The 19,625-nt window shown below is 38.7% G+C and overlaps 1 protein-coding gene across 1 annotated transcript; it reads right to left on the minus strand.

Annotated features, from left to right (window-relative positions):
- Positions 1-3,559: 3,559 nt before the first annotated feature.
- On the minus strand, positions 3,560-18,083 carry LOC142445032 (stromelysin-2-like). The gene is made up of 10 exons (XM_075546523.1): positions 17,937-18,083; positions 16,987-17,231; positions 16,744-16,892; positions 16,489-16,614; positions 14,041-14,205; positions 13,700-13,844; positions 12,715-12,848; positions 9,174-9,333; positions 7,523-7,626; positions 3,560-6,309 (listed from the first exon to the last, which is right to left on the minus strand). The coding sequence occupies exons 1-10, from the start codon at positions 18,036-18,038 to the stop codon at positions 6,209-6,211; spliced, it is 1,431 nt and encodes a 476-aa protein (XP_075402638.1). The 5' UTR covers positions 18,039-18,083; the 3' UTR covers positions 3,560-6,208.
- Positions 18,084-19,625: the final 1,542 nt, after the last annotated feature.

Consider the following 19,625-nt stretch of genomic DNA (forward strand, 5'->3'; position numbering starts at 1 on the left):
TGGTTTTTCATAGGTAAAAAGGGACATGGAGGCGTATGACAGTCAGAGGCAACATGAGCAGAGGCGTATTCTTAGAAAACAGCAAGGGCCCAGTGTCATCTTTCCTCTGTGCCCCTTTGTTCCTTCTGCCCCTCCCCTACAGGAGTCCTGTATTTTGCCCTCTCTAAGCATACTTTGGACACGAGATCAAGAACAATAAGTCCTTTGAGGAGGACATCATCCTTGGCAAAATAAGGGGTCAGAGAAACGGAGAAAGACCCTCAACAAGATAGAGGGACACCTGGACACCTTGCAACAGCGGGCTCAAGCCTGAGGATGGGGGTAAAGAAATTAGAACTATTTCTTCTATGGTCAGCAAGGTCAGTCCAAGTTGGAGCCTCAGCAGCAGCAGGCTTGGCACCAGCTGAATTCATGGGATATGACAACTGGGGAAATATTCCCTGTGAACAAAATCAAGAACTCATGATGGCTGAGCCTTCAAGACTAAGATGAGTTGGCGATGCTGTAATAGGAAGCATTCTGGAACACTGAAGAAGCAATAACAAAGAGGAGTCACATTATACTTGCAGAGATAGAGTTTTCCTATCTTCAGGGAACTAGGTGCTTCTGTGTCCAAGTAAAGGATTCTTTTAATATTCTTGAACTCATAGTTCCCAAAGGGCAAGAATTCTAATGAAGTATCTTCCCAGAAGGAGGAGGCAGAAGAAGGGGTGAAGTGAGTAAAGGCTCACTCACTGTCAGAGGGTGGTTTGCAGCTTGGAGCTGCCCTATGGAGCTGCCCCACGGAGCTTCCCCGGTGGGTTTCCAAGACCGTAACTCTCCAAGAGTCGAAAGTCTGGTGGTTTCAAATGGAAAATCTTGCCGTTAGTAGCCCAACACATAACACACTCACCACCAGGTCTCCTGATAATATGATACAGAACAGTAGGAAGTTGAACTGGTCCAGATAACCTAGGAAGCAACTTGGAGACCCGGGACAGCACCCTGTCAGGGGAGCCAGCCCCTAACAAATCATCACAGGCCCTGCAGGCACCATTGTACAGTGATAATAAGTAAAGATTATAGTAAAGTCATAGAGAATATGAGAGATAGAAGAGAGAGTGAAATGAAGGAATCAGACACATTTCATGGTAGCATGCTTACCTCAACCCTGCTTGGTGGGCCATGTGAGAATGTGGAAGGTGGGAATTGCAGGAGTGACTGAGGGGAAGGAGGACAGGGAGAAAGGCAACAGGGGAAAGAGCAACCAGGGGAGAGGGGACCAGAGGAGAGAGTGGGATTTATTACTAACCAAGGCTTATATATCTTTTGGGGGTGTGCAAGCCCCCTGATTACAGGTAAAGACATATGTCACAGGAAGGGGTTGTACTATAGGAAATATAGGGGGATGAGAGGGGGATGATCTAGGGGTACACATGCAATAGGAAGAGGAGGGATTGGGGTATGCATGTGACAAGATGGGCAGATCCTAGATTAAGGATGGCAGCCTAACTTTGGATGTCACTGAGCCGGTTTGACCATTCCTCTGGATCTCCATGGAAACAATTACTACCCTTATCAGTAGGGTGTGAGCCCTACCTACAGTGGATCAGACAGGAGTCTGATGGCTGAAAGCCTTCAGGGAGAATATCTCTAAGCATCAGACCTCCCACCATATGCTGGTATATGTTTTGGGGAGACAAAGCTGGGGAAAAGCCTTTTTATATCCCATAGCACCCAAAGTCTCAATTATGATTGATAGAGACCTTATAGGACAAAGTAGCACTCTCTCTGTGGATTTCTGAGACAGTACATGCTTATGGGAGTGGAGAGCCTCATCTTTCTTCTTCAGAGCAGTTTCCAACTGCTGACCTTGTGGCGAGTAGCATAACACCACCCTAACCCATTATACAACCTAGCATCCAATCAAAATGGATTTCTTCTAGTTTCTTGACATAACACAATCTTTTCCTCCACATCTCTATCCTGTTTTTTGGAGTTTCCCCCTTCTTTCTTTATAGAATATTCTGTCTCCACTATACACAATGGTTAATATAATTGAAACTCTTTTTCATTATTGCCTTTTAAATCACTACTTATAAATCCTACACAAGATTATTATTTTTTAATTGTTTTATTGTGAATTAGATGAAGGTTTACAAGGAAGGCTATCAGTTTTGCAGTCAGTAGTTCATACACATTTTGTTCCATCTCATCCACTGCAATCTTCTCAACGTACCATCACTTATCCCACTTCCCGCTCTGTTCACTATTTCTGTCCTCCTTCTTTCTTGGCCCTCGGAACTTTATTGTTGGATAAATACTGCCTTTTGGATGTGAAGTGGTTGGTTATTCCAACACAGGCGTGATTTCAGCTCAAAAACTGAAGGGTGATTAAAGGTCACAATATCAGGAATGCCGCCAGTCTCTATTCTATAATGTCTATTCTCTTTTTATGATTCTTGGGTTTTATTCTACTTTTTTTCTCCCACTTATCCAGGACCTTCTAATGTGATCATTTTCAAAGAAGTTGGTAGTAATATCCAGGTAACATTTATTTCTTCTGGTCTCGGGGTCGTGGAGGCTATTGTTTGCATGGTCTATTCATCCCTCAGACTAAATGTGTCCATAAATATTTCAAATTTCATCATTTGTCTTTCCTCCAAATGAGAAGAGACCAAGAGTTGTGCTTTAGAAGGCACTATAAAGCAAAATAGGATGCAGAATATTGTCTTCATAAACTATGCTATATCAATTGACTTCGATGTCCCCAAGACTATGATCCTGAGCCTCCAGGCCCCTCAACTCACTACCTCAAAGTTTTGGTATGTCTAAGACATTTTAGTAACCCCCCTTCCCCCATATGCCTCACTGTATTCATGGATCTATTTGCAGCAAAGTTAAATACTGCATGAATACAGATATCTTCTTGTGAAACTGACATAACTGTATTTATGAGCTGGACATGTTATCAGAGGAATCAGTCCTTGGAGGAGGAGATGGTACTTGGCAAAGTAGAGTCAGTGAAAAGGAGGAAGACCTACAACAAGCTCGATGGATATATGGCGATAAGGGTGGTCTCAAACACAGGGATGATTGTGCGAATGATGCAATAATTGGTACTACTTGTTCATTGTAAGTAGAGTCGGAGCCTCAAGAATAGCAGACACGGCACATGTCCTCGACTTCCCACTCTTCTTCCCACACTTCTTCAGTCTTCATGTCCATGCCACATCTCCTTGGTGACCACTACCATTGCAGGATTAGATATAAAAGGATTCTCATCTACCATTGTGCCATGTAATTAATAGCACACTTACCATTTGTATCTACCTATTTTGTTGTTTTTTACAACAATCTGATTTCTTTGTTCCACCAGACAAATGTCAATGAGGCTGTGGTGAATGTGCTCCCTTCACCTGCCTATTTCTCACAACTGTGGCAGCTCCTGGGATAGTGCGTGGTATTGAGCCCTATCAGTGGGGTTGTGGTCCTACAGCATCTGTCAGTAGATCATCTGTCAATGTATCCTTCCACAATGTAGTCTAGGTAGTGAAAAATTATTCTAGAAACAATGGAATATTCCACGAGTAAAAATATTTATTAAATAATAAATACAGCATTCATAGGGATACATTTTTTGCCAGTTGCACATGAGTATTTCCTACTTTTTCAAAAATGTAACCCAACTATGTGGACACCCACATCCATCCCTACCCCCCAAAGCATATAGAAGTAAATGAAAAGGGAAGGAGAAAGAATGGAACACATCCAGGCCCACCAAGCCCCAAGGATGATATTCCTGCTCAGAGCAGCCAATGCACAGAGAAGGCCATAGGGCCCACCCCAATATGAGACATAGTGTCCCTCACTGATCCATAGTGCTATGAGAGACAACAGTGGAGACAGAGTATGCAAATTGTGCCCAGTCTGACATCACCACACTGGGGCGAAACACTCAGGGTGAGCAACAGAGCAGCAAGGGGAGCAAAGTAATGAAGTCCCCAGGGAATATTAAAAATAGACTTTGGGGTCAGGGCATGGCACCCCATCAGACTCAACTGGAAAACACTCATAAAGGTTAACAAATAGCCCTGGAACAAATGAATGTAACCCCAAAGCAACTGAAACAGTTGCTTAATAAATGCTGAAATATATACTCAATAGATGGTGAAATAAATGTTTCATGATACAAGAAACTGTCCACACAAATGCTAGGACCAAGTTTCATCTTTGGCCACTGCACATTGAGGAGCAATGGATGGTTCTGACACATACCTGATGGCAATAGTTATCATATTATTGAAAGTGAGAACGGCTTAATTTAAATTGCCTTCTCATTCAGTGACCAAAATGGATGTCAGGAGATTCTGAACCTAGCTCTTGAATGTGGAATCATGGATATAAAAGTAAGAAACAATAAAGTTTAAAAGTTGAACAGATTTCAAAATACAGCTTGAGAAAAAAGGTAAAACATTATTATGAGCTAATAAGCCTCAAACAAAACAAGCTGAAAGACCTGATGGGAAAAATTCGAGTCTCAAGTTGCAATATTGAAGGATTCTGTGGTGGAAACATTGAAGCTTTAAAATAAGATGGTAAGAATGCATACAGTCACTGTATAAAAGAGGATTGGTCATTAAACTATTTCAGGAGGTAGCATAAGGTCAATAAATCAATAATTGCTGGTATTGAAGTAGGAAGTCCAAGCTACACTGCAGATGTTGTAGAAAACACAATGTTTTAGGAATTTACAGAATACCAACAGAGATATTTCACCAAATGCATGTGCTCTGGAGGTGCTGACCATTTGTATGAAGTAACGCAGAAGACAGCTAGCTGTCCAAACCGACTGGAAGAGATTCGCCTGGACTGTCACTCGAAAAGAAAGATGGTCTAACAGAATGCAGAAATTATGAAGCAAGGTAATTAACATCACATTAAAGGAATGTTTTATTGTGGATCATTTTAAAAATGATTTCCAGCAGTACATCAACAGTGGGCTGCCAGCAATTCAAGCCACATTCTGAAGAGGAAATGGAATAAAGGATATCATTGTTGATATCAGGTGGATTGGCTGAGAATGCTAGAAAGATATTTACCTGTGTTTTATTGAGCCTGCAAAAATATCTGGCTGCGCGGTTCATGAAAAATTATGAATAGCATTTCAAAGAATGGGATTCCAGAATATTTTGTTGTGCTCATGGGTAACAGAAACCTAGAGACAGACCAAGAGACAGTCATTGCAACCGAAGTGGGGGATTCAGCACTTTTAAAATTTGGAAAGGTATGTGTCGGGGCAACATCCTTTCTCCATGCTTATTCAGTCTGTGCTGAACAAATCATTTGAGAGGCTTGACTATCTGAAGATATGGAACCAGAATTGGAGGAAGACCAATGAGCAACCTTGATGACATGCCCTTATTTGCTAAAGTGAAGATGATTTGAAGTATTATTGGTGATGTTCAAAGACTCAGTATGGATTGCATTTCACCATAAAGGAAACAAAGATCCTCACAACTAGACCAATATGCAACATCATACTATATGGAGAAAAGATTTAGGTTGCCAAAATTTTCATTTTCTTTGGATCCACTATAAATATCCATGGAAGCATCAGTCAACAAATCAAACTGCATATTGCATTGGGAAAATCTGCGGCAAAATATCTCTTTAAAATGTTAGAAAGCAAAGCTATCTCTTTGAAGATTAAAGGTACGCTGAGCCAAGCCATGGTCTTTTGAATCTCATGTTGGATAATGAATAAGGATAATTAAAGAAGAAAAGATGTCTTTAAGTTATAGCATTGATGAAGACTATTAATATACTATAGACTTCCCCAAAAAAGGAGAAAATCTATCTAGGAAAAAGTATAGCCATAATTCACCTTAAAATGAGGATGGCAAGCCTTCTTTTCATGGATGAGGGGACTTCAAAAAGGTTCTTGGAAAAATGGAATTAGAAGATAATGGAATTATATTTTGGATATGTTATCAGGAGAGACCTGTTCCTGGAGAAGGACTTGTTGCTTGGGAAAGTAGAGTGTCCATGAACAGAAAAGACCCTCAAAGGTGGGAGGCTGTGGTGGCGATAACAGTAAGTTCAAACATAGCAGTGATTGTAAGGATGCCGCAGGGCCAGGCAGCGTTAGGTTCAGTAGTACTGAGGGCTGCAATAGGCAGACCCGATTGGATGGCACCTACCAAGGTTAGTCTTATCTGTCTCTTGCCTAACAATGTAACCAACTGTTGCTTTTCAACATATGTGTCACCATCTTGGCTTTAGGGTCAAATTCAAACTGCGACGATCCACTGAAGAAATAAAAAAATCCTGCAAATAGAGATGAGGAACATAATCAGACATTCTTCAAGCAAATTAGTTTTGAAACATGCATAAATTGGAATACGAGCATATTAATAATGGGTGGCATTTATTAAGTGCTTGCTTTGTGATGCATTAACGTGCCTTTTTCCTCATTTTTCCTTACAAATAAAGGGAAAAGAATCACAGTAATGGGAGGAAAAGACCCCCAAATTAAGGGGGATTTCTGCACACCCACACCCGGGAAATACCAAAAAAGAAAGATGAAGGGGGTTCTATGTCCTTTCTCTCTGACTTCAAAGCCACTTCCATAAAGCACTAGACTATACTGTCTCCAAATAGATAAAACTCAATAATATTTTGAAAACACGGTTTATTTATCCCTTTCTCCCAATTCCCTCCTTCACCTCCAGGCCCTAGATCATAGCTTGGAAGACAAGCGAACCTAAGAGAAACCAACAAATAATGACTATATCAGAGATTCATTCCCTACATTGCATGCATTTTGGTCAAGTTACCTTAGTAATGAGATTGTCAGCTTCTTAGGCATTATGAGTGATAAGCTGTGGCATCTCTGTTCAACATTGTTTTTTCAGGGAAAGCAACAAAAATTTTTCCTTTCCCATCTGCTCATCACCAAAAATTATATATCTGCTTTGAGCATATGGGAAGGTGAATATTTGCTTAGAATGGCCATTGCAGATCATCCTCTAAGACAAGGCCAGAAAAGATTCATTGAGATGAAGATTCATTGAGATATGAGAGAAAGGATAACAGGATGAGATAGATTTAAAGACAAGAAGACACTATTAAACTTGATTCACATCCAGCTGGGCTTTTTATACAACTGTACAAAAGAAGCCTTGGTGGTGCGGTGGGTTAAGCACCAGACTGCTAACTGAAAGGTAAGGAGTTCAAACCCACCAGCTACTCTATAGTATAAAGAGCAGGCAATCTGCTTCAGAAACATTATGGAACCTCTGAGCCCCTATGGAGCAATTCTACTCTGTCCTGCAGAGTTTCTGTGAGTTGGAATCAAGTCAGTGGCAGTGGTTTTATAATATAAGAAAGTTACTATAATATGAAAGAGTATCCTTTGATTTTCATGTGCAGAGATAAAAAGTACTTGTGACATTGAATAAATATAAAATGTAAATTCAAACTGCATAAAATTTAATGCTATAAGATATCCCCTTTGACAATAAACAGAGCATCTTCTTACCAAATGCCTCTAGGACAGCATCAATCTTTGGCTCAACTCCTGGGAAGTCCTTAGCTATTAGTCTGGGGAAGCCTTGCTCCATGATCTGGCGGTTTTCATCAAATCTATACCAAAAGAAATAAAGTCCAGCATGTGTAGAGCCTCTGTTACATAGACCCATATGATGCAACATCAGTGTTCCAGGATGAAATCCTGGGTAGACTTTGCAAGCGTGAAAAAGGAACGCCTAAAGTAAGTGACTTCCCTTGGCTTGCCAATTCAGGTCATAAAACAATATTTATTTTCCCTAAAGATAGACATTGCGTTCTTCTACAACAGTTCTATACATGTTTCTAATGTCAGTTTTCTAAACCTGGGCCCTTTTTGTCACAAATACATGGGGATTATACACACATCGGATGCAAAGTGAAACACATTATTTGGCTAAAAATAAACTTCTCATTTTCTACCATGTTGGGTCCCCCGTGGGCCAGTGTCTAGGCAGAATCCTGAGAAGCGAGGCACTAAGACTTTGTCTTATGTATTTGGAGCATGTTATTAGAAGGGGCCAATCCTTGGAAAAGGATATGCTTCCTAAAGCAGGTCAGACCCTTTACTTCGGTGTAAAGTACGGCCCTCGGGAGATGGATGGACACAGTGGCTGCAGCAAGGCACTCAAGCATAACAATTGTGAGGATGGTGCAGGACTGGGTTGTGCTTTGTTTTGTTGTTTGCGGGGTTGATATTAATCGAGCTGACTCAGAAACCTCTAGAAACGAGACCACCACTACACTGAGCCTCCTGAAAGCCTTGTCTCCAGAGCCTGCTGCTCATAGGCTTCCCATAGGAATTGGATGTTAACTGACAGCAGGATGAGAAATGAATAAGAATTTTCCTGCTGTCTGAACCTTAGTTGGTCTTGCCTGAAATATTCTGTTACCTGGTACATGACTTAGTGGTCTGCCTTTTTTTTGGTTTTATTAAACAGTTTTATTGTCACTTTGTCCATATATCACACAATTCAATAGTTCAACCATATCAAGGAAGAATGGTACCATCTTTACCACATCAATTTTAGAACATTTTCTTTTTCCCCATACTCATCGTTATTCATGTAATTTTCCCCGCCCCAAAATTTTGTCAGAAATATACACAACAAAGCATTCACCAATTCATCGGCTCCTACATGTGTAATTCAGTGCCCTTGATTATATTCTTTGCGTTGTACAGCCATTATTGTTTCCCTGCTCCTAATTGTCCCACCACCATTAACATGAACTTAATGCCCCTAAGCAAGAACTCTTTCCTTTATCCCTCGTCATCATAGATCAAGTTTTTTTAAGTAGTTTTCTTGATATAATATTCACATATCAAATCCTTCCATAGTTAACCACTTCTAAAAAGAATTGTATATTCATCATCACAATCAACCCTAATGATCCCATCCAAACTCCAGGCAAGCTGCCTCGGAGCAGCTGGGAACTTTGACCTTGCAGCTAGCACCCCCATGTAACCACTATGTCACCAGAGTTCTTTTGGCATGCCTTTATGAGAACCCTTTGTTTGATATGGAGAAAGTTTAAAGCTAGGAGAAGTTAACAGATAGGGATGGGGAAATCTCCTTTGAGAAAGAAAACAACTTCCCTAATGACGATTCTTATTTCTTCTTTACCTCCAGTATTTGTCTTCTACAAAGAAGTAGGTTTTCTTCTCTTTCTGATAAGACATGGCTGCATCAATTTTCTTTACAGTTGGAGGAAAGCCCAGGGAACGGATGCTTCGTGGATAACCTACTTGTATCTTATTTCCTCTGGTGGCCCAGAACTTATTTCCTAATGAAAAAAATAGATACAAGAGAGTGAAATTTTTGGTTTTAGAAATGTCTTAATTTCATTATTGTAATAAATATGAAGTGTTAGTCTTAATTCCAACCACCAAGGAATTCCAAGCTCATAGTAGATACTTAGTAAGTATTCTTTAAATGGATCATGAATAAATGATTAAAATTTTATGTTTATTATTAATAGACTATAGTGACAAGTGTTTGTTTTGTTTTCTTGTAATTGTTTATGAATTCTTAACCCGAATCAACAATCTAGACCTCTCTCCCAAGCTTCACATTCATGAGTAAATTGCTTATTGCACATTTGCTTTTGGATATATCATAGTCACCAATCTAATCTTGACTTCTAAATATTTCTAGAATCTACCCAAGTCTAAGGGAATTAGGATGATGGTCTTCTATTATCTTCTCTGGCCTGATTAACTAAAATACCAATTTATTGTCCATCTCTCTTTCTGCACTTGAATTGAGTGACTTGTACTTGAGCAGATCCAAATACTCTCTTACTTTTCTTTCAACAACTTCTTTTGTCTTGAAGAACTTTTCATTTTCTGCATAATCTCTCTCTACGAAGCAAAATTCTTCTTTTACAAGACTCATGCTAACCATCATGTTTTCTTGGGGAGCTGCTGAACCTCAGATTCCTTTGAACTCCCATGAGCCCTGGCTTCCCTCACCCCCAGGATTTACTGAACAGTGACCCAAGGAGTCCCCTCTACTCTGCCCTCTGGAACACCGGCAACTGTGGGTACAAGCCCCATCATGTCATTTGATTTTGATATTTTAAAATCCTGCAAGTAACTTATGATTCAACACAATCAATAGGAAATGGATATTTTAAAAATGTTAAAGTTAACAATGATGAAAATGCTGTTTATCAAAACTTTCAGTATTAAAATTGAGATAAAAGCTGGGAAGAGAGAAATATTGATAGGCTTAAATTCTCATATTCAAAAAAAAATTAAGCTACATATCAATAAGGTAAATATCAAGCTTCAGAAGACAATAGTAAAAATATGACAGAACCCAATAAAATAGAAAATCAAAATAAAAGACTAAACCAAAATTTTGTTTTTTTAAGAAGACCTCTAAAAGTACTAAATATTTTATTAAATTGATGCTGGCTATTAGGAAGGCCCAGGTAATCAATATTAGGAATTTAGAGGAAATGAAACTTCAACAATGATTACAATTACAACACAGTAAAATCATGAAAACTTCATGCCCACAGCAAGGCTCTGAGGGAGGAGAGATAAGTAAACTCCCTGTACTTTCTGTGGATCTTTTCCCCATAAACCCAAAACTAACTAAAAGATATTAAGGCTGTTCATTTTTAAAAGGACATCAATAGGCTTTTAAAAGGCCTTATGCCATTTAATATGAAAACAGCAAGCTCACATATTCCTAAATGAATGTAATAAAACCCCGGGTAGGATATTGCCAACAGAACAGTGAAACAGTAGTTTACAAATCTCTGAAAAAGTGACCACCTACCAAATCAAGATAGTTCCGTTGGTCAATGTATTTGTCTCTGTCCTGGTACTAAGTTAGGAGCTCTGAGTGGTGCACTGCTTAAAATACTTGGCTGCTAAGTGGTCATTGTTTTGTACCCACCTGTCACTCGATGAAAAAGAGAGTTGGCATTTTCTATAATGATATTGGATTGGAAACCTTATTGGGCAGTTCTACTCTGTCATAGCTAAAGTTTGCTATGAGTTTGAATTGGGTCATGGCAGTAAATCAAATTTCTCCAACCCCTTTGTTCTTCCTTTAACATGATGGGAACAATTTTTCAATTTCCATTATAAATGTCTGGGCATTTGAATTCAAATTGTTTTGTGTCTATAGATAAATTGACATTTTTACTATAATAAGCTTTTCTATAAATATAGAATATCACCTGTTACTTAGGTCTCATAGACTATTTTCAAATCAAAATGAAAAGATAAGTAAGTTTTTTGTTGAATGTAGAAAAAAGAGCAGTAAATTCAAGGTGGGGAGAATGTTTATTCTGCTAGGATCAGAGGATCAATGTGCAGTATGGTCCTAAATACACAGTAAGCCATGTTCAGGAACTTGTGTGTAGTTTAATGACAAGCAGGTCAGCACAAGTTAAATATATAAAAGACACATTCATTCAACAAATGCTTACTGAGAACCAAATGTTCATTAAATATCAGAGGAAATAATTGCTTACACTCTGTTGATGGCTGTCTAAATAATGAATAAAAATACAGAATAAGAGATGTGCTAAAGATAAGGAATAATCATTTGAGAGGCAGGAGAAAGAACAACTAGTGTATGTGTCTAAATAGGCCAAACTTTTCTTTTAAAATAATCCCTTATGAAAAAAGGAATTTACAATATTCTAATTCTGACTACTCACTTATTTTTTCAATTCTTGCTTTTCATGGAAAATATTATTTGGAGAAAGACATTGTGTCCTAATGTTCTCAGACAAACTAATGCAGGATGCTCATAGAGTTAACTTAATGAAACCAGTGAAAAAGAGGCAAAGAAAGAGAATTTATAGTATTCATTATTCCTGGGGAATTATATCACGTGGGACATTTTCCCACATCAGATCATTATAAACAGTCTTTTGAATGCACAGAAAGAATCGATACAATACATGTTTATGTTGTACAAATACTCAAATAACCATATTTAGATAGGATTTGAAAAACAAATGCTTCTGTTTTTTTTTAAATGCTTCTTTGTTGTTTAGGATTAAAAATCAAGATTTATTTTGGAGTCAATGAGGCTGGATTAATCACCCAAACTATTTCCCTGAGAAAATTTTCTACCTTCAACCAAAATATATCCTCTAGTATCTAAATTAAAGTCTGTCTCCCTTGAACATATTCTTTTAAGATCAATATGGAATCAAATTGAGAACAGCAACTTGGAAAGGTTCGGTAGGAAACTTCAGGGACAGTAGATGTATGTTGAGGGGGAATAGCCAAGGGGAGAAGAGGGGGAGGATGTTTGCCCAATTTGAAGACTCATCAGTGTCACTGAACTGTGAATGTAAGCATGGTGAGCTTGCTGTAGGTCCTGCTCTGTATATTCTCCATGACAAAATAGAACGACTTTTTCAATCTAATGACAGCTACATGGGACTCACAGCTGATTCTCAAACAACCTAGGTGGAATGGATGGTGATATATGATGGAAAAGCCTAATTCTTTATGATTACATAGTGGCCTATATCCACTGTCTGCAGAATAATATTAAAACGCCCTTATAGATCCAATCATGTACTTGGTGATTGGGTTCTACCTGTCCTCTGCATGTCTACACTCCATACCATACACCCTCCAAGCATTGGCCACTTTTAAACCCTTACTGTGTTATACATAGTATTTACCTTTAAAAATAAAAACCGTGTCCTTGCTAGCCACTTCACATGCAGCATCCAACTCTGATGGGAGAGAGGGCCAAAACGTTGAAATGAAATGAAATTCAGGCCTGTGGTTCCAGTGGATTCTACGCCAAAAATATCTGTAATGCATTAAAAACACACTGAAAATGTTTTTCTCCTATCGATTTTTGGGGCAAAATGAACATATTCTCCGGCTTTCCATAAATGGCAATTTATCCCTTTGTTCGTATGACTATATTAAACTCTTCCCTTCCACATGAGTCTCTATTTCTGAAATCTAGGGCAAAAAATATGCTAACAATCATTATGATTCAGCTTGGTTTAAGTTTTGAAGCTTGTAACAATGCATACATGGTCCACTCATTCATGCATTTTTTAAAAAGTAGAAAGAATATATACATATTAATATTTGCATTGTGAAAGATCATCTTGGAAAAAATACAAAGGAAATTGGCAGTAATGTTGCACATATGGGAAGAGATGGTGGGCCGAAAACCAGAGATGTGAAATTGATTTGCCTTTCAACAGTACATCTTTAGCTATTTAAATCTTTTTTTCATATTTTGAATATGTTTGGCCTAAAATTGAAATTAAATAGCTTCATTTGTTAGCAAAGGTAAAGGGATCGCTCTGATTCTTAAATTCATCACTGGTTTTTAAAGAAATTCATAATCTATTTTATATGAAATAATAATTACTCATCCTTTCAATATTTCCCTTGACCATTTCAGGCCTATCCTAGCCTCTCAGAAGATGAAAGTGAGCCAAACAGATAAAAGTCCCCACTTTAATTTAGTTTACATCACAGTGACCAAGAATCATACTTAGTAAGCCTGACTATGTATATATAAATAGTATATATATATATATATTTGTGTGTGTACATCAAAATACAATTTTAAGATGAGGTTTAATATTCACCAAGAAGAATCAAGTTGCAATGATGAAAAAAACCATTTTCCAATCTCACCTGTCTTTAAAGAACAAGATTTCTCCCCTCAGAGTGGTTACTGCATCGAAGGACAAGTCGGGGTCACACATGACTGGGAACTTGGGTGCTGGAGGGTTGGATTCCGGGGGCATCACAGGTTCATTAGGGGAGACCGGAGGAGGTCCTACAATGAGCAGATTCAAGGATGCAAACATAGGCGAAGTGGGATACTCCTATCAATTAGATGCTTTCCAAGTATCCTCAAAGTGCTTTAAGCTGAAATCTTAGGTAGCAATCTCAAAAATCTCAAGTGGCCTTAAAGCCAATATTGTCACGCTTTCCTGAAGCGCTACTACCCCCGATTTCCCAGCACTGCTCACCATAGAGGGACTGAATGCCAGTCACGTCATCTTGAGAAAGACGGAACCGTCTTATGTCTGTAGGCGGCTGGTAGAGGGAGTACATCAAAGCTTCAGGGTTGCTTGAATGGAAGAGGCCCAGGGAATGGCCGAGTTCATGCGCAGCAACAAGGAATAAATTGATCCCTGTTTTAAAAAATCATACATGCTCAGAACCAGACAGCTTTCATTCCATCCATGCACCTGTAGGCCCCATGCCAGCTGTGCAGGCCATGCGTGGAGAGAACCACACCGGGTCTTCCCCTTGCTTCGTGGTTTGTTCGCTATTTGACAGGTTCCAGACTGCATTGCAACCCAACCAGGTCACTTTTCCCACGACCAACACCAGTGGCATATCAGCGATAACTCTCCCTTGCATCTAAAATGAATGGCAGGCACTTTTCAAATTTAGTAACATGGATTCATGACAAACGGTCAAAATTACTCACATGGCATTGTGTTCGCCCTCAAAGTTAAAAAAATAGATATGTGGTTTTGGTTAAGGCTTACACACAGTTTAAGTGACCATTCGGCGGTGATTGCTACACAAACAGCTGACTTCTTCACAACACGGGCTGCATTCTTTACAGTGCATGGACATTCTCATTATTTCCATGATGGTCGCCCCACTCCTTTAGTCTTTGTTTATCTGATCATCTGATTTGTTTAATTGATTGTAGGCCTTTGTCTCATGCAAGTTCTTGTAGAAAGGATCAGAGTAGTTGTTATGAGTGGGTTATTATTTTATGAGGGTATCTGTTAGCTGTAAGAGAGCCCTACGAGTTAGTTTCTGTTCAAGGTTAGAAGGATATCATCAAGCAGTATTTTGGGGAGCCCTCCAGTCCCAATCTCAACCAGTCCTATAAGCCTACTTGCTTTTTCACTTGTTTTTAGTATCTGAAATGCTGTTCCATATTTGTATCCCTTTCTATCAGAGACCCCTGATTAGTGTGGTCAGTAGTGGTAGCTGGACACCATCTAACTCTTTGAGTCTCAGGATATGTGAGACTATGCTTTGTATAGCCCAGGGGTAGGCAAACTTCTGGGATGAGAGAGTCAATCATGTCCCTCGGAGCAATTTAAAATTTATTTGAAAGCCATAAATACAATTTTACAAACAAAGGAAATCACCACTATCTGGATGATATCCTTTAAAATGTTATCAATGAAACTCTGATATTTTTATCTTCAATTCTATTTCAGAACCACACGTACATACCCATAGAGCTGCATATGACTCTCGATCCAGTTTGCTGACCCCTGGTCTAGACGATTTGCTTTGTAGACTAACTTCTTTGGATCTGTGATTTCCTTTCTTATCTTTTCCTCCAGACTAATGGAGACCAATAGTTGTGGCTTAGCTGTTCACTCCCAAGCTTTGAAGACTCCAGACTATTCTTCAAATTCTTGAGCTACAAAAATTCTGTTATTTTCCAATGGAGATTTACCTTGAGTTGTTCTTTTTCCTCTTCATTGTAATCAAATAATTATTTAATTTTATTTATGTGATTTAATGTATTTGATTTTCCCTGTAGTAGGTGAAACTTTATGTGCACCATCTTCCATTTAAAAGAGAAAAATGCCCCTAATGATTTTTGTTGCATTAATTTAGCTGGATTCAGCTTATCTCCATAATATCAAAAGAGGAGTATTGAAATAAGCATTGGAAACTATTTAATGAAGTCTCCAAGCAATTATATAAAAATCAAAATCGGTTCAAATAAAGGTATACCATTTAAGCAACACAAACATCACATATGTATTTGTAATAAAGATAATAAAGACCAGAACTAATCTCAAAAATAGTATTTTATCCAAAAGAATGTTGCCAAACTTCCAAAGCCATTTGAAAATTAATATATGTAATAACATAGTTGACAACAGTCCTTCAGTACTAGTTTAGAGGAGGAAAAGAAAACCCTTCTAATCTATGGATAGTAGTTTGGTTATGGAAAAAGAAAAGTGTTTATTAGAATGTACTTGATGAGGCAGATAAAGAAATGCAGCTATTTTGTACCATTCCTCAATAAGGATTGAAACTAAGAGTGTTTCTGGTTACCCCTCAGGTAATCGGAAATTTCAATTGCTGAGAAAATTCAGAATTTGTCTCTTACCTTCTCTAAGTCTTAATTTCCTCATCTGTAACATGGAGATAATAACCATAACTACCTCTCATGATCGCTATGAGTATAAATTTGAGATAATATATTAAAAAGACAGTATAGTTCCTGGAAACAATAATATTTACAAAACTCTTACTATGGACTAATAGAACTCCAGCTGATCTAAATTGGACATATAGCATCAATGAGAAACATACTTTAATGTTCGAAAGCCAGAAAAATAAAATTCTATTTATTGCTCGTTCACGATCATCGAATTCTTGATGAGGCATTATTTTTAAAGCATCCTGAGGGATTTATGACCAACCTGATGTGTCCTCTGTCCACTGCTCATCATCATCAAAGTGAGCATCTCCGTAAATCCCTTGTCCAGGAGAGTAGGCGTGAGCCAGAACGTTCCCAGGTCCATCAAAAGGGATAAAATCTCCATGCTCTAAAAGGAAGAATATTTATCTATTTTCAAGCTGGAAAGATGGGTAGGTAGTTAGGATGTCTTTGACCGTTTTCCAATAAAACCACACCAGATCAATGACTACATTTCACAACGGGTTGGCTATTTCACCTCTAACTGCAAACGAGATCATGATGTCAGCCTCCCCTGCGTGCACCCTGGAGAAGGTCAGCGGAGACACTTCCGCCCAGACTTTCAGGGCTTTCTCAATGGCGGCATCAACGGCAGCTCTCGACAGATCCCGCGTATAGTCCACGATCCTGTACAAGGAAAACACAGAAGAGAGCATTTCCTTCTGCAGCAGCAACTAATGAAGTTTACATCTTATGTAAACAACCTCTTTGGGCCCATTACCTGTAAGTAAGGTGAGTTTTCTTCCACTTGGGTGAGCCGGGAAAGGTAGTGAAGTGGCCGACGTCAGGGACTCCGCATCTGGGCTTGTGAATCGCCTCCATGGTGTCGGAGTCCAGCTTCCCGGTCACCTTCAGCCCCAGGAACCTCTGCATCTCTTGTATTTTTTTCACAATAGGGCTGCTGTCCTTTCTTCTCAGAGACTGCTTCATATCCTTTGCTAGATTGTAGTAGTTTTCTAGGTATTGCTAATGGATTAATAGGCACAGATTAGATCATTTTTATAGCTGCTTAGATTTCATTGTCTTCTGTGTTCTCTATGGTACTGAAACAAAAATAAACAGTACATTTAATTTGAGTTTTCATTAAGACTCCCAATTTCATTATGTTTTATTTGTACTAATTTTTAAATTGCATTGCAATTTAGCTTGCTAGCAAAGTATGGAATTTGAAGTTGAGAGTTTCAATACAGTTTTTTTTTTAAGTAAAACCTAATTGTGTGAATAGTTTGCGGGCACTTATCTAATCTTTTGACTTTATATGATTAATATAAATTGGGTAGGAACTAAATCGGACAAAGATTGTTGTCCAAACATGACCAGCAACATAACAACATTATTATTTGATATTATCATAAGATCAAAATTACCATGCTGCCTTCCCCTTGCATTTATTTTAACCAAAGAAATTCTAAAACCAGAGTAGTTTCAAAAGTTTTAACAGCAAACTGCCTCCATTATTCTATAGTGTGATATTTTTTCCTAAGCTTAAAAAAAAATCTCTTAAAATGAAGGAACCTTCTACTTCTAACACTTTAATGTTCTCTGATCCTAAGTTATCTCAATACAGTAAGTTCCAATCAAGTAATTGTGCTTCCTGTGGCGAGACCAAGCAGACACCCTTGCTCCCCCCACTTCTATCTGCTAGGGCTGCCTGGCTCCACCTTAATTTACCTGGACAAGATCCATCTCGGAGTTCTCCTTCGCTGCCCCCTCCAGGGGATAGGCCAAGCAAACTGGCAGACAGCACAGCAAATGAATGACAAGATGCTTCATTTTTACTGTTTCACCAAAATAACACTCTTCGTCTGTCTGTTGACTTCTCTGCCAACCTACTAGCATCTGGACTTATAAAGGGTTAGCACATTCTTCTCCACATTCTTCTTAACCATGTGTTCGGTGACTCACATGTGTGTGTACTACTTTTTTTATCAGAATGACATAAGCTATGTTTGCTAAAATTCATCATGAATATGGTACAGACCTCATCAGTAATTTCCCCGGACCTTCTAAATTTGTACAAGAGAATGATTAATTTCCAGGAAATGGTTTTCAAGTTTAGAAAGGGAAGAAAGAAGTAACTAGATAATTCATGTTTGTGTGTTTATGGAGGGGAAGTTGACCAGCCTGGTAAAATACCACCAGTACAGATCTTAACTGGAACAACGGGGGAGAAAGAGAGTCAGAATAGGAAGACAATAGGGTATGTGTGGTGATTGCTTTCATGAACAATCGCTTCCTTTGCCGCGAGACCAGAAGAGTTACATGGTGCCAGGTTGTTAGAGATTCCACAGAAAAATGTTGAAGAAAAGGAGGAAAATGTAGAACAGACTTTTAAAGTCTCATGACTCTAGACTTTCTGGATCCATGGGGGGTGAATGAATCCCTGGCATAATCTTTAAACCTTAAACCAAAAATATTTCCTGAAGTCTTCTTAAAATCAATCATATTATGATTTAGCATAACAAGTAAATTTTTAAAAGCCACCCATTTAAGAGCAGAGTGTAGTGGCTACACATTGGGCTGCTAAGTACAAGGTCAATTATCAGCAACCACCAGCAGCTCCTTGATCATCAAGAGAAAAATGGGGCTTTCAACTCCCATAAAGAGTTAATCTTGGGCACTTCTGCCCTGTCCTATAAGGTCACTATGATTCAGCATCAACTCAATAGCAACGATTGTTTGTTTGGGGATCAGATTGAGAACAGCAACTCAAAAGATAGGGAGTAGTGAGTAGATGTTGATGAGGGAGGGACAAGTCCGTGAAGGAAGGTGAGAGTGGTTGTACAATTCACTACAATCAGTGTCACTGAATTGCACATGCAAAATGGTGGAATTGCCGCCTGTCTTTCTATGTTTGCTTCAGTTCCAACACTTATGGGACAGACATGGATGGCAGGGAATAGCAAGATGCATCCCAGACCTTGCAACACAATAGCAAACATGCCGGAAATCTCAATGCCAAATTACATCAGAACTCAGGTCTGACTTTATAGTCAGAGAGAATGCAGCCATTCCTTTATCAAAGCTTTTTTTTAAATGCCGGGGTATTATTATAAGTGCTATAGAGATGGTTTTACAGTGAAGAAACTTACATTCTAGTGGAGAAAGTGCAATGCAAATGATTAAGCAGTTAACTACTAGCCAAATATATATATATATATATATAAAACATGTAAAGGAAAGCCACCCAGAGAAGCCTTAAAGTACAATCCTTGCCATCTGATTGCAGAAGGCCTTGAAAACTCTATGAAGTAATGATACTATACGCAAACAGGATTGCCATAAATTGGAATGAACTGAAAGGCCAATTACGGCAGTAGGAAGTACTACATGAAATTTTAATATAAAGGGGGTGGACCT

This window comes from Tenrec ecaudatus, chromosome 4, assembly GCF_050624435.1.
Source record: "Tenrec ecaudatus isolate mTenEca1 chromosome 4, mTenEca1.hap1, whole genome shotgun sequence".
Taxonomy (NCBI): Eukaryota; Metazoa; Chordata; class Mammalia; order Afrosoricida; family Tenrecidae; genus Tenrec; species Tenrec ecaudatus.